Raw genomic sequence first — 16,997 nt, 5'->3', positions numbered from 1 at the left:
AAGGGTCCCCGAGTCCTGTTAGATGAACCTGCTGGCAGGTGACAGCACACGTGGTGTGGCTCCTTATGCACTGAGGTCACCTGTAAAGGCAGGAGGGCACTCCTCTGCTGAGCCCTGTCTGCCCTTCATTGCAGGGGGGGCAAAGGGAAAAATTCAAATGTCAGAGGAGCTTTGATATGCTAAAGGTTTGAAGGACACATACAATTAGACGAACTAAAATAACTGTTAATTAGGAGTTACGGAGTGCAGAAGGATGCTGAAAATCTTTGAAACCTTTTTGTTTCCCCCAATGCTTTTCACTCTGGGGCCACCTGTAAGCTCCTTCTCCCCTCCGCTTCCTCCCTGGGACTCTGAGGCCACACACACGGGTGGGGAAGGAAGAGCACAGCTCACTTTCCATTTCACTTGAATTACATTTGTGCGTCGTCCAACCTCAATTTAGAATTTAAAAATCTAATGTTTTTCTGCCTTTTTAAAGTACAGTGGGATAAACCTGTTACTTGCCCTGGTCTGAGTACCTCATAGAAGACACTTGTAGCTGAGGGAGCTGCACAGTCACCAATCCCTTACAGGCTATTTTCATATGAAACAGTGCCTTGGATAATTCGGTAGTTTTCTTTCATAATTGTAATTAGCACCATTTTAATTGTATTTAAAGTAATACTTAATGTTATGCATTATTCCTTGTCCCCAACCAAGTTCCTGAATACGTGAGTCATTCTGAAAGGAGGCTTAAATACACAACTGTAAGGAAACACAATATTGCCTTCATTCTCCTCGCCTCGGATGTTAGAGTTACTTTTGTTTCCTATCAAAAAAAAAAAAGTCGTTTGTTTCTGTTTTTTTATTTTGTCTTAAACTTGTAAAAGCGGAAGTGACCCACAGTATATCATTAGGTATAAATCATCTTTGAAACCCAGCTTCTTTGTTTTTGAAAACTTTCTGTTTAATGTTGATAACACAGTAAAGATAATTACCAAAATTGATTGTTGGGGGGTTTTCTGGGCATGTTTTTGGGGGATTTTCTTGGGGTTTTTTTAGCAAAATGTCTTGCTGCAGTTTGGTTTTGCTCTGTGCTTTGATTTTCAAAAAATAATGCCTGACCACCTTTGGTAATATTATTTACTGTAATAGGAAGAAAAATGTATGAGCTTAAGAGAGGATATGGAGGACATTTGTCCATTCAAATAATTCTTTATCTAATGGAGAGCTTGATGCCATGCTCTATGCCTCATGAGCATATGATCCTATACCTGTATGATATTAGTGAAGTAAACTTCATGGAAGAGTATTTTGATTGGGATACCGAATTATCTGTGGTGGTTGTTTTTTTTTTTTTTTAAATTTTTAATTTCCACAGCAAGAAAGTAGTGGGCAAATGCAGGGAATTAAAAAAAAAAACATGCTTGAAGTGTTCTGAGATTGCTGAAAGGAATGGAGACATCCTTCCAGCCCGTGAGGTTTTTGGTAGGCTTAGTGCTGCTCAGGCACTGGCATCAGATAAAGCTTATCTGTTTGATTTCCTGAATATGGTGTAAGTGTGTCAACACATGAGCAGGGTGAGTGGGGTTAGAGACAGGTGTCATCTGTACAAAAGCGATGCGGGAGACTGATGATGGCTTTGAGACATCCAAGGGGAAAATGAATGAGGACTGAAATAGAATCCTTAATGTGAGGAAGGTGATAACTACCAAGGATGAGAATTCAGGCTTTAATCTGGAGACCTCCCAGTGCTTTGAAAAGGTCAAGAGCCAGGTTTGAATAATTGTCATTCTGGAAGAACTGGGTAGGCAGAGGCATTTTGTAAAACAGATAATAGCAAATGGATTCTGGTTTGAAACTTAATGCCTGCGTATATTTCCTAACACCCCCCCCCTCAGTTATCTCTTTGTAATGTTGGCATGGTAATTTCAATTTGATAGTTGTCCTCTGGAGCGTTTGACAAACACTTCATATTTAAAGAACTTCTGTACATTTTAGGGTTCTTCTGCCAGGAATACTGGAACAGTTCTTTATAAAATGTGAGAAGCAGGATATTGGTGTTTTTCAGTTAGGGGAAGCTGGTTTCCTGGGCAATAGGGGGGTTTAAGGCCCCCTTTTCTTATGAAGTCGTTGTTTTTAATCTGTTTTATTTGGCAATCATTCTTCAAAATTCAGGATTGTATTATAAACTAACTGCTTAGCAACTTTCATTTAATAATTATGAAAAACTGCTGTCCCACTTGATTGTTGGTGAGACACTTTCAGTCTCCATAAGTAAGACTGGAAGGTGATGATGATTTAATGACTGTTTCCTGCTACCTCCTCACAATACTTGTCCTTTTCCTGTCATCTGCCCCAGGATTACCTTGACAGAGAGGAGGAGACTGTAGTAGACAACTGTAAACTTAACCTGCTTAAGATGTTGGTTAAGCTCTCCTCCTTTTGCACGCTTCGTTTCATCCGCTGTCTATCATTCAGTAGTTTCAGAGTCAACAGAGCATCAGGGAAACCTTAATTTTCTTCTGCAGATCTTTTTGGCATGAAATATTCTATAGATTCAAACCTGGAAGAGGCTTAGCCCCACAGAAGCATAAGAAGGTGGGCAGCAAGTGCTTTATTAACTTTCTATAAGTATTTGAATGAGTAAGGGGGTATGCTGTGGCTGGCTGTGCTTGACAAGGACTTTTTGGTCAACTTGGGATGAATTTGTATGCGAGCTGCAGTTCAGAAATCGGTTTAAAAATTGGAGGAGTAAAACTTGCATTGAGGTGCGATAAATCCATTCAATATTCTGACACTGATGATCATGATGAGAAAAGCCCTGTAAGATTTTTAAGGTAAGAGGCAGATCAATCAGTAATATCGGGTACAAAGATGGCATAACCTTGATTACCCTATCGCTTGGAGAATGGATTTGTCAATAGATTTGGCATAGCAGGAAAAGAATTTGCTTCTAACATGAAAGCGATGGCTAGAACAAAAGAACAGGATTGACAGATTTTGTGGAAGGAAAATCATGTCAGCAAGTTAAAGAGTTTTTGTGTTAACCTTGCTTGTTAATCAAGATAATTCATGTGAACAGGATATTTGAAGGAGATTACTCACAGCAAGATTAGCCATAGGGAATATATCAAGGGCCTGGAGGAACTTTTGAAGCCAATTATATGGATGACAGCCTCCTACAGCTGTGAGAATTGAACCTCGAAGGGAAAAAATACAAAGTCTTGAAACATTCAAGATGTAGTCTTACTGAAAACAAACACTTCTCTTTTCTGAGCCCTTCCAAGAAATTCATGAACGGCCCTTCCAAAATCTTACAAGTGGAGAAAAGCAGAATGGTTGTCTGATTCAGGTAGTGCATTTCTTGGCTAAAAACACTTGCCTTATTCAAAATGGACTCATGGCCATATTGTGGTATTTTTTCATGAGAGTTATAGACGTGTCAATGACTCAATAAGCCTCTTCCCAGGTAAAAGGAGAAGATGCAGATGCTTGGAGCAAGAAATTTGTCATAACGAAAGAGGAACTCTGGTTTTGCATTATGAACAGAGGCTTGAGTTGAAATTATTTTAGCCTATTTTGTATTAAGTTAGTATTCGTGAATAACTAATATATTTTGAAACTTACTGTAACTGTCAATAGTGTTTCACTGTTCTATGTGAAGCACCAGAAGCACAGAAAATTCTGTGCTTTTACAGGACCGTCAGTGTGGGTAAATAGGAAAGCAGGATGAAAGATTTGGAATTTGCATAAATTAAATTTCTTGTATTTTAGAAATCTTTAAATTTTGCTGTATATGACTTTGGTTTTGAATATATTTATACCTCGAATGTATCCTCTAAAACCAGATCAGTTTTACTTCTAAAAGTTGCAGTGCTGTTTCTGCAAGCTCTCGTGAGTTTTTACCTTCTCTGAAAAAGTAAATGGGTGGCTCAGAGTTCCTGAATTCCCAGCTTCTGCCAGTAAAAGGGATATTGGCATTTTTCTTCCATGGATCCTTCTTTTCCAGATTTAACCCTCCTAAATACTGCTTTCTGCTTAGATTGTACCTGCTGTATCCAGGCTCTGTCCCGGTGCTCCTTAGCCTCTGCTCCTCCTCTCATTCTCGTCTCCATCCCAGCCCCTGCCAGAGTGGAATATTGTTTTTCCTTCTTCAGCTGCCAAGGTTATATCCACACGTGTGCCAGTCCACTGCTGGCATAGAGCAAACATAATTTTTGACAAGCCTGCAGTTGCCAACAAGGTTCTGAATTGTGACACTGGCTGGAACAGTTGTGATTTAAATTTCTTACTTCTCTGTGTGACTGTAAAAATAGCAGAGGTCTTAGGATGATACTCTGTGGACCCGTGTTTGCTTCACACTTGAAAGGTCTTTGCAACGAACTTGTAGATTATTTTTCTGCTTTCAAGAAGACAGCTTGAGCCTTACATCCCTGTGCTTATCAAGACTGGATAGATTTTTATACTCACTGCTGAGTAAGAAGCAGTGGTTATTCAGTGCATTTGTGGCTCTAGATGAGGCGCTGTTTTCCCTGGGTATTTCTGCAAGTGGTGGCTGTAACTTGTACTGTTGCCTGACAGCCAGTGAGTAAACTAACAACTTGGGAATGCTACCAATAAATGTATTTTGTAAAACTAATTAATTCAGATATGGGTGTTCGTATTGAAACTCTTCTGGCAGTGCTAGCGCTGTGATGAAAATACTCTGAGGAAAAGGGGAATGTGGATGAGGAGAGACAACGCAGCAGTGAGAGCCGCGTGTCCTGGTCTCCCTGTGTGCGGTTCTTGGACTGGCGGTGCTGCTGTTGACGGGAAGGTGTTGCAAACTGAGAGCATGTGGTGCATCTATTTTGGCATGGAACAATCCACTAAGAAAGCCAAAAGAATGAAGAAATGCTGTATTCACACCCGTCGCAACTGAATGACCCACTAATCTTGTCCGTAGTTCCCCCCGCCCAGTAATTTTCTTTTGTTCTGTTCATCGTTTCTTACAACAGCTGCCCTGTAGAGGTTTCACAGGCTGCAAGGGATGCTGATGGCACCACAGAAAAAACCTTTTTATTGGCTAAACTAAAAAAGTCCAAGAAATGTGAAGTTGGAAGAAAAGGGTAATATGCAGTTTGTTTATATCTAAAATATAATTTTACTTAAAGACTATGTAATCACATGGCCTGGAATAGCTGCAAAGCTTCACGGAGAGTGGTAGGTGAGATACAGGCTTTCTCAAAGCATCATCATTTCAGAATATGAAGTAATTAGTGTAGACATCTTGAGCTTGCAGCCTGCAAATCAAGCAGCCTGTTGTGCAGCCTCCAGAATCATTCCCAATTAAAACTTTCAGCAAGCTTAAGAGATAAACCTGCTAAATGTTGTTGTTACTGAGAGCTAATGCAAAAATGGTTTTTGATGAGTGAGCATTAATTGAAAGCGGTATTTTTGCATTCAGCCATGTATCTTGTGGTTTCAGGTTTCTTTTAAACCATATTCTGGTGGGGTTAAGTATTCTAACATTTTTATAATTAAATTACTTTGAAATTCTCAGGACTTTCACAACATACAGTATCCAAAAAATCCCTGCCACTTGCATTTGCTGAAACTTTTGGTCTGTGCTCATGCAACTGGTTTGGTTGTTTGGGTTTTTTTTTTTCTTTTTTTTTTTTTTTCCCCCCACCATTCCCTTATTCTGTTTTCAAGTAGAGTGCATTTCGGGGTGCTCAGCAGGTCCTGGTGCAGTGGGAAAGGCTGCCACCAGCTGCCAGGGCTCCTGGCAGGACCGTGCTGACCGTCACCATGTCCTCCAGAAAGGGAGACGAGGCACTCCCCAGCAGCCCAGTTTTTCACATGATGGTCGATCTGAAAAAAATCTAGGGAAATTAAGACCTCCATGCAGATGCCCAGAAAACCAAGTTACTCCCGTGAGGATTTCAGTGTGTTACACTCATATGCCACGACTGCAGTGCAAGAAGGGCAGATGCTGCCCTCTCTATCCACAGTCAGTGAGATTGGTTAATGCTAATCCTGTGGCTGTGCAGGCTTTCCCTTCTTTGTTACTTCCCAGCCAATGACAAGGAATTTAACCGTAAAACTACATTTTTAGAGCATTTAGGGTGTGATAGTACTAATGGCTGTTCCAAGCCATTCATAATAGACTTGCGTTGCACATTCAGCAGTAGCTGAATGGATTTTATCTTGCATCTGAACAGCAGCTACATTGCAGTAGATGTCCCGGGTGTTTGCTGGAACAGCTGTTCTGCACAAGAGTCACTCTTGAAGGAAAGGAAAAATGAAATGTTTTTCAAATGAAGAGTAAGCCCTGGCTTGTGGAAAAAAAATATTTTCATCTGTTAAAAAAAAACCCCAACCAAACAGCATGTCCGTATCTTATGCAACTTGTCTCTTCCAGGCCAAGTTGTGCATTTGCATGCAGAATGTTTTTTGTGCTGGAGAAATCCAGCCAGGTTGCTGGATGTGTAGGGTCACAGGGTGCTCTTTGCAGTGGCAAAAAGTACAATTTGTCTTCATCTTTATGTTCCTAAAAGCAGCCTGACAGGCAGACAGGCAGTTTGAGAGACAAGTATATTCATAAGGAAAAAATATCTGCAAAAAAAATTGCAACCCTTCTGTTTGGTATACTGATAAAGTGCTACATCAGTGTCCTAGCCCAGTCCTACATGTAACACAGTACTGAGGATTACTGCAGATAGTTTTATCAGCAATCACAGATAACGATTTGCATTATTGATACCAACTTCGCCAGGATAATTTAATGATTTTTGTAATTCCTGGAAAATACAGAACAAAAAAGTGCCTGACATCTTGTCACTGAAGCCTGTGATGCGTGGAATATCTGAAAATACTGTTTCAGGATGGAGTAGAATACTGTAAATTCGAAGATGCCTGCTAATTAGTGTTCAAACAAATAATAAGGCATTTAGGCTCGGTCTCCATCTGTTTGTAGGCTGAAAGCTCTTCAGGACAGGCTGTTTTTACCTTTAAAGTATGTACTGTATTTCGAGCATTGCATAATGAGAAACCGTCAGTAACAAGTAACTTGAGCATATAGACACCAAGAAATTCTGAAGTTAAATGTGACTGATATTCCATAAATTTGTCAGTCTTGAAATTCCAGTTGTATTTCAGCACCAAATACTCAGGTTGCTTCGCAGCTGGATATGAAGCATTTTTAAACATTTCTGTTTAGAAAGCTGTAAGCGTGTACATCCTATTTGCGGAATTACTTTATTATGTTCAAAATTGGTTTTGTGGGAGAATTTTTAAAGTTTGCTCGGTAAAAGTAAGGTTTGTTATACAGCTCCAGTGCCTTAAAGAAGTTTGAACGCCTTTCAGTATTTTGGGGAGTGGGCATGAGTTTAAAAACTGGAATATTCTCAAGTACGAAAGGCTCTCTCCAGTGAACAATTTTTTTCCATCCCCTGTGTCAGTAAAGTCAAGAGTATACTCGGGTGCTTGCACGGGTAAGATTTTGGAGTTTGACTCTGCTCTCAGGGCGGGTTTTCTCTGTATTAGCAACTCACCCAGGGGGAAAGGGCCAGATGAACGGAGTGAAATGGCTGGTAACCGAGAACCGTGGTGTTTGCGTTTCGGTAGCTCCAGTCGGATCCCGTGGCCTGAGCACCCATTAGTGGTTGGTGTGTGATACCATGCCAGTTTAACTTGCATTCCCTTCTCACATGATGCAATTGCTTAAGCATTTTTAATTACGAATAGCAATGAATCAGGAGGAAAACAAGGTTTCTTGCAAATGAGGCATCCATAAATCAAGGATAAACAAAGCTGCCCCTGGTATGTGGAAGGCATTTTTTTCCCATGACGGTGTTTCGAGCCAGTGAGTGAGTGTCTGAAAATTAATGATGCAGATGTAATAGATGAATATTAAGTGACAGGAGCATACAAGAAAATTATAAATAAAGAAAACGTAATACGGTTTATAGTACTGACTTCCCTGAGTTTCCAGCAGTGGGCAGCTATAGAAAATAATGTTAAATTTAAGACCCCATTTAAATAGGTGTAATTAAATACGCAGTTCAGGAAAAATTTTAATTGTTGAATCATTGAAAATTTTAGTGGTTATACCTTTGGTTAATATGTCCTTTGACGTACTGTATTCTAAGTGGAGCTTAATTTACATTAGTTTCATGTTTTCTCACACTTTCAGTATTTTATTAAATTCTTAATTGCATTCCTTTTCCCCCTCTCTGTTTGAAAGCACTGAAGCACATGTAACACGCTACATCTTAAAGTGGTTTTCCCACTTTTCATTCTCTCTCCACGTACGCCACGAGGAGGACGTAGCGTTTAGGGCTGTGTTTGGGGTTGGAGAAGCCGCTGTGGTGGTTTGTCAGTTGGTGCTGATGATCCACTGGTAGGGGCTTCTCGCGTCAGACCTCCCCAGGGAGCAAACCCGGCCCCGTGAGGTGAATTCCATGGTCCTGGTCTGGCAGAGTGTGGTGCTCAGCTCAGGGGTTGAGGTGAGTAACCGGTAAGGCTGAGGATGTGAGCAACACCCCCGTGTCCTTGGCACCGCAGCAAAGGATGGATTAGTCCCAAAAGAAAAGATTGCCCAGTCTCTTCCAGAATTAGATGTACAACTTTTCAGAGCTCTCTCCTTTGAGAAACACCATGTGTTAGGTTTGGGTGGGTGTTTAATGGCCGACTAAAGGCTTCTCAAAGTAATTTGTTGTCACAGAAATGTTCCTTCTCCTTCGGAAGAATGTTCTGCACGACAGCTTGCTCTTGTCTTTCCAGACAGGATTTTGTCTCCTTCATTTGCAAAGCTTTGTTCAACGTAACCTCTTCCATTTCCAAACATCCTCTTATGTTTTGATACAGAAATCAATTAATCCCTGAAGTGTCTTCATACCTTTGTAAGTACTGTACTGTTATTTTTTAAAATGTAAATATTTACTAACTAGAAGATGGCAGGTTTAATACTGGACGTGACTAGGTGACTCCAAAACCTAATGATTCTCTTTTTACTGTCATTAATTTAATGCTTGAAATAATTTTTTTTTTTTTTTTTTAAAAAAAAAGTAACTGCAGATTACCTAAAATTTCAACAAAGACTTTAGCCACCACTTAGATGGTTCTGGGACTGCTACGCTGCTGCTTGCTCCTCCCCGTGCCTCCTCTTTCCCCTTCTCTGCTCAGCACTCTGGTTCTGGCTATTTTAAAATATTCCTAATGTATTCTCCTGAACTAGTTAAGACTCAGATTCTGTGACAATAAACTAATAAAGCAAATAGTTGAAATTTATTGTTGATTAATGGTCTTCAGTTTAAAAAAAGAAATAAATAGTGACAGGTGTTGTATGTTGACACCTTCTATCAGTTAGACAAATACGTGCGCATCTTTGCTTATGTATTTGCTAATAATATTGTTGCTTGTTATTAATGTTAGTGGATGTTACTACTGAAGAAAGAGTTTTCCGTGGTCAGTGGTTTCAGGGCTGTTTCTGTTTATCCTAAATATTTCCTCGTGTAATTGTACAACGCAATTAGGAATGAATGTAGTTCTGAAGCCTGGATTAAAATTGGCAGATTAGTGAAATACCCTGATGTCAGCAAACCTGTTAACTGATAGAGAAGCTACGCATTTGTATTGAAGAAAAATACGGAATAAGTCCTTAAAATTAAAATTGATGTTTCTAAAACATGTTTAGTATGTTAATTCAGAAGGATGTCCAAAGTTGGTATTTTTAAAAACACAGTGGTTATGGCTGGGGAAGAACCGTATGACGCCTTCTCTGTTGTGGTGTAATCAATAAAACATCCCATGATGCTCACCAGGAAATAATTAAACTTGACCTATTGACTTGTAAATATGAGTAGTTTATTCTTTAGGATTAGAAGGAGGGGGGTTTGTCTTTGGAACCTAATCCTTCTCTGAGTGTTGGGTTGTTGTAAAGTGCTTGATGGACCAGAAATGATGGTGCCAAGAGCTTGACCTTTGTTACGAGCAGTGTTCTTTTCGTTACTGCCGTTACTTAATTAGCAAATGTTGCAACATAAGCAGAGGGGAAGCTTGACAGTAGCTGCATTTCATGGATGTGTTTATGTAAAACAAAACAAAAAGAAAACAACCCGCCCTCAACCTCCCGTAGTTTGATAAATCGTTGCTCTACAATAAAAATACTGTACTTGAGCAACCTTCAGCAGAAAATTGTAGCTTTTTGCTAATGATTGGCGATATAGCAATAGTAGAAATCCATTTTGTGATAAACCCGATAATGATTTATTTCTGGTTTTAAAAGCTGCAGAAATTGAAACTTCCAGTTGAACGTATTTCCTTTAGACTTTTGTTAGGGGGAAGAAAAATATTGTCTTTTCTATTCTATGGAATAGAATTAGAATAGAATTAGAACCATTTAACTTTTTTTTTTTTTTTCCCAATTGCAAATGATACCTTTGCAAAGTTGGTTTCACTTTGGCTTTTGTTTTGTGGAGAAATCATAACATTGAATTTCACTTTGTCTTAAAGTTAGAGCTTATGCTGAGTTTACGTGAAAAATGACATTTCTGTTGTTTGTGAACTAAACTAACTTTGTTGTAACAGTGGGAGAAGTTTGGCCATTCTTTTTGATGGATTGCAAATATACAGGAGTGTCAGGCCTGGATCACATGCTGTGTGGAAAAAGCAGGAAGGGAAGGCATGAAAATTTGAGCTATGAGTTGCTTACTATAGATGTGTGAAAATGCCAGTTTTCTGTGTGAAACTTGTGCTTCTCTGGCCTGCTATAGCACGGGGTGAGAAAATTTCAGTTGTCATTTATGACTCTGTGGCAATCATGTAGCTTAAATAATTTTTCTTTCTTTTTTTTTTTTTTTAGTGGACCGTTAGCAAAATAAAAACTTGACAGTTTAAACTGTCATGCTCCTGTTAATTGTAATCCTTTATCCTAACCGGATTACACTGATAATTTTCTTGCAGTAATCTGAAACTTCACGCGAATAACTTCAGTTTAGTTCCTTAAATTACTTTGCTGAAAATGCACATATCCTACAAAAGTTTTTTGTATGCTTCCCTAACATATAGTTTATAATCATGAGACTTTTAAATGCTTTCTACAGTGTTTCAGTGGGTATTTGCTGCCGAGATGACTGTGTAACTCAAATGTTTTGTGTGGCTAAAGTTTCGGATGTACTTTCCAAATGTAACCTTAGTGAAAACAGATGGAGCTGACCCACTTTTTTAGGATTTGTCTCCACACTTGTCTGAACCTCCTTCTCATTCACACATTAATCCCTGCTTTGAGTTAGCTGATTCTTCAGTTATTTCACCTGCTGGTACGTGTTAAAGCCTGATTGCTGTTGGCAGTCTGAGTTTGTAACACAGCAGCTACAACTACTGAACTGCTAATCCAGCCATGATGTTGTTAATAAGTAAGGTTTGGTTTTTGACGTCTGCATGGGATAGCTTTCACTTGAGCTTGGCAGAGAGGGCTCGGTCGAGCAGACCTAACTCAAGCTAACAGGTCTGTAGTGAAGACAAATTTACTTAATATGTGAAGCCAGGTATTTTCAATTCCATGGCCTACTACAGACACAAATTAAGTGATTTAAGAGGTTATTGGTCTGTAACACGCCCTCTACTACTCAGTAACTACCTCAGCTCTTTTTTGCTGGTAGTTCCAGCACTTTCAGATCCGCTTGCGTGGCACCTTCTCCGGGGTTGATTCCCTTGTTCTTAAGTGTCCTGAAGGTAGTTGCCTTTTAGAGTCGACCAGCTAAGCCACATCAGACTGCTTTTAGCCTCTTCCCTCAGTCTCTGTATTAGACTGCCCATCACGTTTTGTTGCATTTGTGTTTTTTCATATTTTTTAAACAGAACCCGTCACAATGCTCCTGTGCTCCTTGTGAGGGTAGGAGAAGCAGGGTAAAGACAGAGCTCACAAGTTAAGGCTCGGTTTTAGAGAAGAGCTTCTCTGTCCTCCTGTTTGCCGGGAGGATAAAGGGGCAACATAGAGTTGAGGGCACTCTCATTAAAAATGCTGCATGTAAAGGAGAGTACTTTGGAGTTTCTGGAATCTATGTAGATTTTGTTTTTACAAAACCTGTTTGATGCTTAATTAAAATTTACTAATGTTGTCAACACTGAAATGCATTGTCAGTGGCTTTGAGTATCTGCAAGTAATAATGATTTTACAAAAGAAAATTCTTTATATTTAGGCTTTATTTAGCAGGCTGTGATGAGAGGTGCTGAGTAAATGAAAAAAAAAATTATAACAGTACTATGTAGTTAGAATTTTTCACACAATAGAATTAATCCATTTTTCTTTGTCCTTTTTTGTTTTTAAGGATATTGTAACATGCACCATTTCCAATTATTGCTGAAAAGGTAAAATAGGCTGTTCATCTCACTTTTTCTTTTGCTTTTTTTCCCATCCCACTCTAGCTTTGGCAAGCAGTCTGGAGGAAAACGAGGATGCGAATGTATCATATTGGAGCCTTCAGAAATGATTGTGGTAAGACAGATTTTTTCAAATGTATTTAAATCTATTGCTGGTTTCAGCAAATTCTTTCTGTCTTATAGCAGAAAGCTTATTGTAAAGTATTCTATAAAATTGCAGCAAAATTGCCTTGATTTCAATTATACCTATGGCTGCTATCGTAACAACAATAGCTATGTAAATTTAATCTAGATGGGTAAATGGTGATGATGATTAGGTCATTCTTTCTAAAATTATGCTTACTTGAGTTTCAAAAGCCTACCAGTTACGGCTGAGTTGAGCATTCCTGAGTCAGGCAACGACAGACTGCTATCCTGAATATTTTATTTACACCCCCATCCCCCGTTTCATTGCTTCTCACCGGCCGTGCCAGCCGTGCGGGGTCTGGTAGGCAAGGCCCTCTTAGTCCTAGCCTTTGCAGCTCCATATAGTGTGAAGGCTTTTAGGTAGGAGGAGAAGGGAATGTTTGAGTGCTTAGCCAAGCTTGAAGAATAAGGTTTTCAGCTTAGTTGTCATCAACCTTTCTGCATGTCCAGATTTCCTACTGCTTCTTCAGAACGTTTACTAGTACTACCAAGTTCATACGTAACTCACCCCTTCCCAGGTTGATGTACACGTACTGTCAGCAGCTGGAATATTAGGATGGCTTCTCTGTAGTGCAGACCGACATTGTCTGGTAGTGTGGCTGGGGACACAGGAAGATCTCTTTCAACTTTGATCTTATGAAATATTGCTAATGGAGCTGGAACAAAAGTGCTTCTTGTTCTGAGAAGCCACGTGTCTGTTAGCAGGCTTAGATCTCCGCACTGCTATTGGTTTAGTTTCCTTCTATCTAGATGTGGTAACACTATAAAACTAATGTTTGATGATGTCTCTTACTAGTTGAGTATGTGAATATTCAGCTTCTATGAGAAATCCGTTTCTCAGAGTACGCTAACAGCTGTGGATGTCGGCAATGTCCTGTACCGAGTACACTTGCTGTCCTTTGTGCCAATCTTTCCGTGCAGCGTCAGTCTGATTCTGCTCGTGGGCTTTGATAGCATCAGTAATGTGCTCTTTGCTGCAGCAGGTCTTTTAGGCTACAGTCTGCCATGTCATGAAGTAAGCGCAGGTAAGCGTGCGAGCAGCCTGTCAAGTCCTCTGGAGTGAAATAGTTCATTTGCGCGTTCCCAATTACCCAGTCTCTTCTCAAAGCTGAAGTTTTTAGGGGGAGATTTATGCCTTGAGGGATGCCACAGGACCGCTTGGGTGACGCTAGGTGCAGCCACATCGCATGAATGCCCCAGGCACTCTGGTTTGCTGCTGCTGCTCAGTGTTTTTGCCTCTTAACTGCTGCTGCCAAGGCTTTGGCGTGCTGCGTGTGCCTGTGTCCGCTGCTGGGGCTGAGCTGAGCCTCACCTCAACGCTCCCGGCACCTTGTAGCACAGAATGACACACACTCGCTTACCTGGTCATACACAGGCCTGTTGAATCTTTGTAATCCTTCAGGTTCATGTAACAGAAAGAAGAATTTGGTCTGTCTGGACCGATTTCACTAACGAAGCACCTCCACGACTCTGAGGTTCTCTAACGGGTGCTGCAGACACCACCAGACCTGGCGTGCTGCTTCTACCAACACCTGAGTGTGAGGTAGCCACTGGGCAAAATGTGTTATCACATGAAATTCTTAGGAAATACCTACATCCTTCTTTGGTCATACCACCATTGTTGTAAAAACATACAGGAAGATGCAAATAAGAGTAGCTTCTGTGCAGTGTGGGCTACCGGCGAGAAACTGACCTTCTTAAAATATTTTATGAAGAAATTGGGGTGTTTTGTGCATGTGTAACTCAAGTAGCTACAATTGTGATGAGTTTTTTTTCAGAGGAACACACTGTCAGTCTCTGGAGAAGCCAACGTTGGCCATGTCAGCAATGTCAAAAGCTGCTGGGTGTTCCTGGAGACAAAGCCTGGATAACTGTTCTGTGTATTTTAAACCTCTCGAATTTTCTGTAATTGTAGTTAAATGCTACTCGGAGCATAGAGACACTTGAAATCCTTTACTGGAACTTCAGTGTATTTTTCTGTGGGAAAATCAGAGAGTTAAAAGTGCTAGGTTTTTTCTTCATTATGTTTTTTTGTTCATGTTTTACAGGCAAATGTAGCTAAAAGTACTATTAACTGTCAGTTTTCTAGGTAGGACTTCAAACGGGGTGAGAAAAAAGCATCAGTGTGGTGTCATCCACCTTCCTGATTATCTGCACTGACACAAGTGTACTTGAGTTTCATTTCCCTGATTAATTCTTACTAATTCTTTTATATCTCTTTTTAAAAATTTGCAACATACTAATGAGGTCTAATACATAATAAGTATTTATCTTCAAGCAAAAGAATTAGCTACTTTCGTGTAGTTAGAGAACACCATCTCTCTCTGCTGCTGACTGATTTAATTTTTTTTTTTTCCACCCTCTCTTTTCACAATGTAAATCAGTTTTGTAGTGGGAATCCTCTGGGAACTGACCCATTTTAAAGGCCATAAAATGTGGTCAACTTAAGTTAATGAGGATAACAGTGCGTGAATGGGTATTGTAGCTCATATTTTTGGAGGGTGAGCAATCTATTGAATTAGTAATAGGTCCATTTATCACTTAAGAAAATGGCCTGGAATTGCAGCATATCTCAGTGTGCTGAAGTGTCCTTTCTGTTGTTCCTTGGTGCTTTCATTTTCTTCTTCAGATCTAAGCATAAGATTTCAGAAGAGCGGCGTGATATTTGGAGGTGGAAAATATTTCATTGCTGGCACGGCCTGCCGAGTGAAATTGAGGCCAGTCCTACGATCCTCCTCGATTTTTACATGTCGGCAAGTGCTGTGGGTGAAGCTGGCTGTAGGGAAGCAGGCTGCTGCTGCCAGTATTCAAGGTTAATAAAACAACACCCTTGATTGGAAACTAGCCAGTTAATATGCTTTTCTAGACTTCTTGTTATTGAAAATGAAATAATACGAAGTAGCCTACGGGGCAGCGGTCTCCATCTGACCTGGCAGCCTGGTGGCATGTTGATCAGCCTGGTCCTTCGCTCCCACGCCGGGGCCCGGCTCGCAGCATCCGCAGAGATGCTGAATTCCTCCGTAGGAGGGTTCATCCCGCTTGGAGGAGGGTGTGAAGAGGTTGAAGATACTCTCTGCCAACAGAAATTTTTAGTTTTAACCAGGTGGAAGCATGGCTGAGTGATGAGCAGCGCGAGGGAGCCCTGGCACGCCTGTCCCGCTGATCAAAATCCATTTGGATATGTTATTGTAAATCATAAGCATAAACAATCTGCTGGCCAGCTGGACTCGGGATACTGATGGTGCTGGTGGTACTAAACTGGAAGCTCTGTGGTGTAGAGGTCTTTCCTCATTTTCTGATTTTTGTTTTGTTTCTGTCAGCAGCAGTGGCATTAACCGAAGGAAGCAGGTGGTCTCAGTTTCTGAGTTTCCACTAGCAGTTGGTTTTGCCTTTGTGCTAACAAATAATACATTTGTGCTCATGTCTTAGTTTTCAGTTAGAATTGTGGAAGAAAAATAACGTCATCTTCCACTGAGTGTTTGTTTTACTTCAGTCTTAAAAATTTCTATTCATTTTGGGACTTAATAAGAGTCCTCAGTATTGGAGTCAGTGTCCAACCACGTCAGGAAGCCCTCGGTGTCCAGGTTACTCTGTTACATTGGAGTAGCTCAGCACTTGTTTTAATTTCTATGATCCTGTAAGACTGAATGCAGGGGAAAAAAGGAAATAATACATTTATTGAAGTAGTTCGTGTACTATAGCACAAGTACAAAAATTAAAAATGTCATCGACGTGATTTGGGCTATTTAATAGAGGACCTGGACAAAACCAAACTTTCTTTCTTCTGGAAGCCTTTTGTATAATTTGGGAGCAACATTATTGCTAACTAGAAATCCATATTTTATGCTAGGTGAAGAAGGGCTTCTATATCCAGTGTCTTACTACTTTTTTTGATGATACTAACCGGTCTGTTTAAAAGGTGGGGTGGGTTTGTTTTATTTTTTTCTCTGCCTGCATGCCAAGTGTGTGTGTGTGTGTGTATATATATATATGTATTTATATTCACATCCTTATATAATTGTGCTTAAAGCGATGCTGCTACTAGATAATCTTTATTCATTGTCCCGTGCCTCTGCAAACACGTAGTAAAATTCTAGTGAAAAGTGTGGTTGTCCCTTGCTAGGGGAACTCTGCTTTTCTGCTTTCTTTTTTGACAACACTCTAGTGTGAGGTTCACTCTTCTTTTTTAACTGTTGTATCTTTAACCTGTGTTGTCAGTGTATGGTTTTTTTTTTCTATATGGAATTAAAAATAACCCACAAGGCAAGCCCAGCTGCTGGCACCTTCCTCTGACCTCAGATAGAGTTCGCTGTGTGGAAAAAGCAATGCGGAAAGTAGATGTGATCTTGCTTTTGTGATGGTTTAGATATTTTGGTTACATTGTTCCTGTCTGTTAAGTCTTTCTGGTTTTCATTCCTTTATTACTTTTGAATTTTTAAGAGATAATTTTTTCGATTATTTTT

At 40.0% G+C, this 16,997-nt stretch overlaps 1 protein-coding gene across 4 annotated transcripts in view; it reads left to right on the top strand.

Moving 5' to 3' along the window:
• The window catches only part of RAPGEF6 (Rap guanine nucleotide exchange factor 6), a 132,902-nt gene that overhangs the window by 31,382 nt on the left and 84,523 nt on the right, over positions 1 to 16,997 (top strand). For all 4 annotated transcript variants that reach the window (XM_074915671.1, XM_074915672.1, XM_074915673.1 and 1 more), the window contains exon 6: positions 12,394 to 12,463. In XM_074915671.1, the coding sequence (XP_074771772.1) occupies positions 12,394 to 12,463 (70 nt within the window). The remainder of the gene's footprint in view (positions 1 to 12,393; positions 12,464 to 16,997) is intronic.

The sequence above is a fragment of the Athene noctua genome, chromosome 12 (genome assembly GCF_965140245.1).
Source record: "Athene noctua chromosome 12, bAthNoc1.hap1.1, whole genome shotgun sequence".
Lineage (NCBI taxonomy): Eukaryota > Metazoa > Chordata > Aves > Strigiformes > Strigidae > Athene > Athene noctua.
This window is presented reverse-complemented; position numbering and strand designations above follow the sequence as displayed.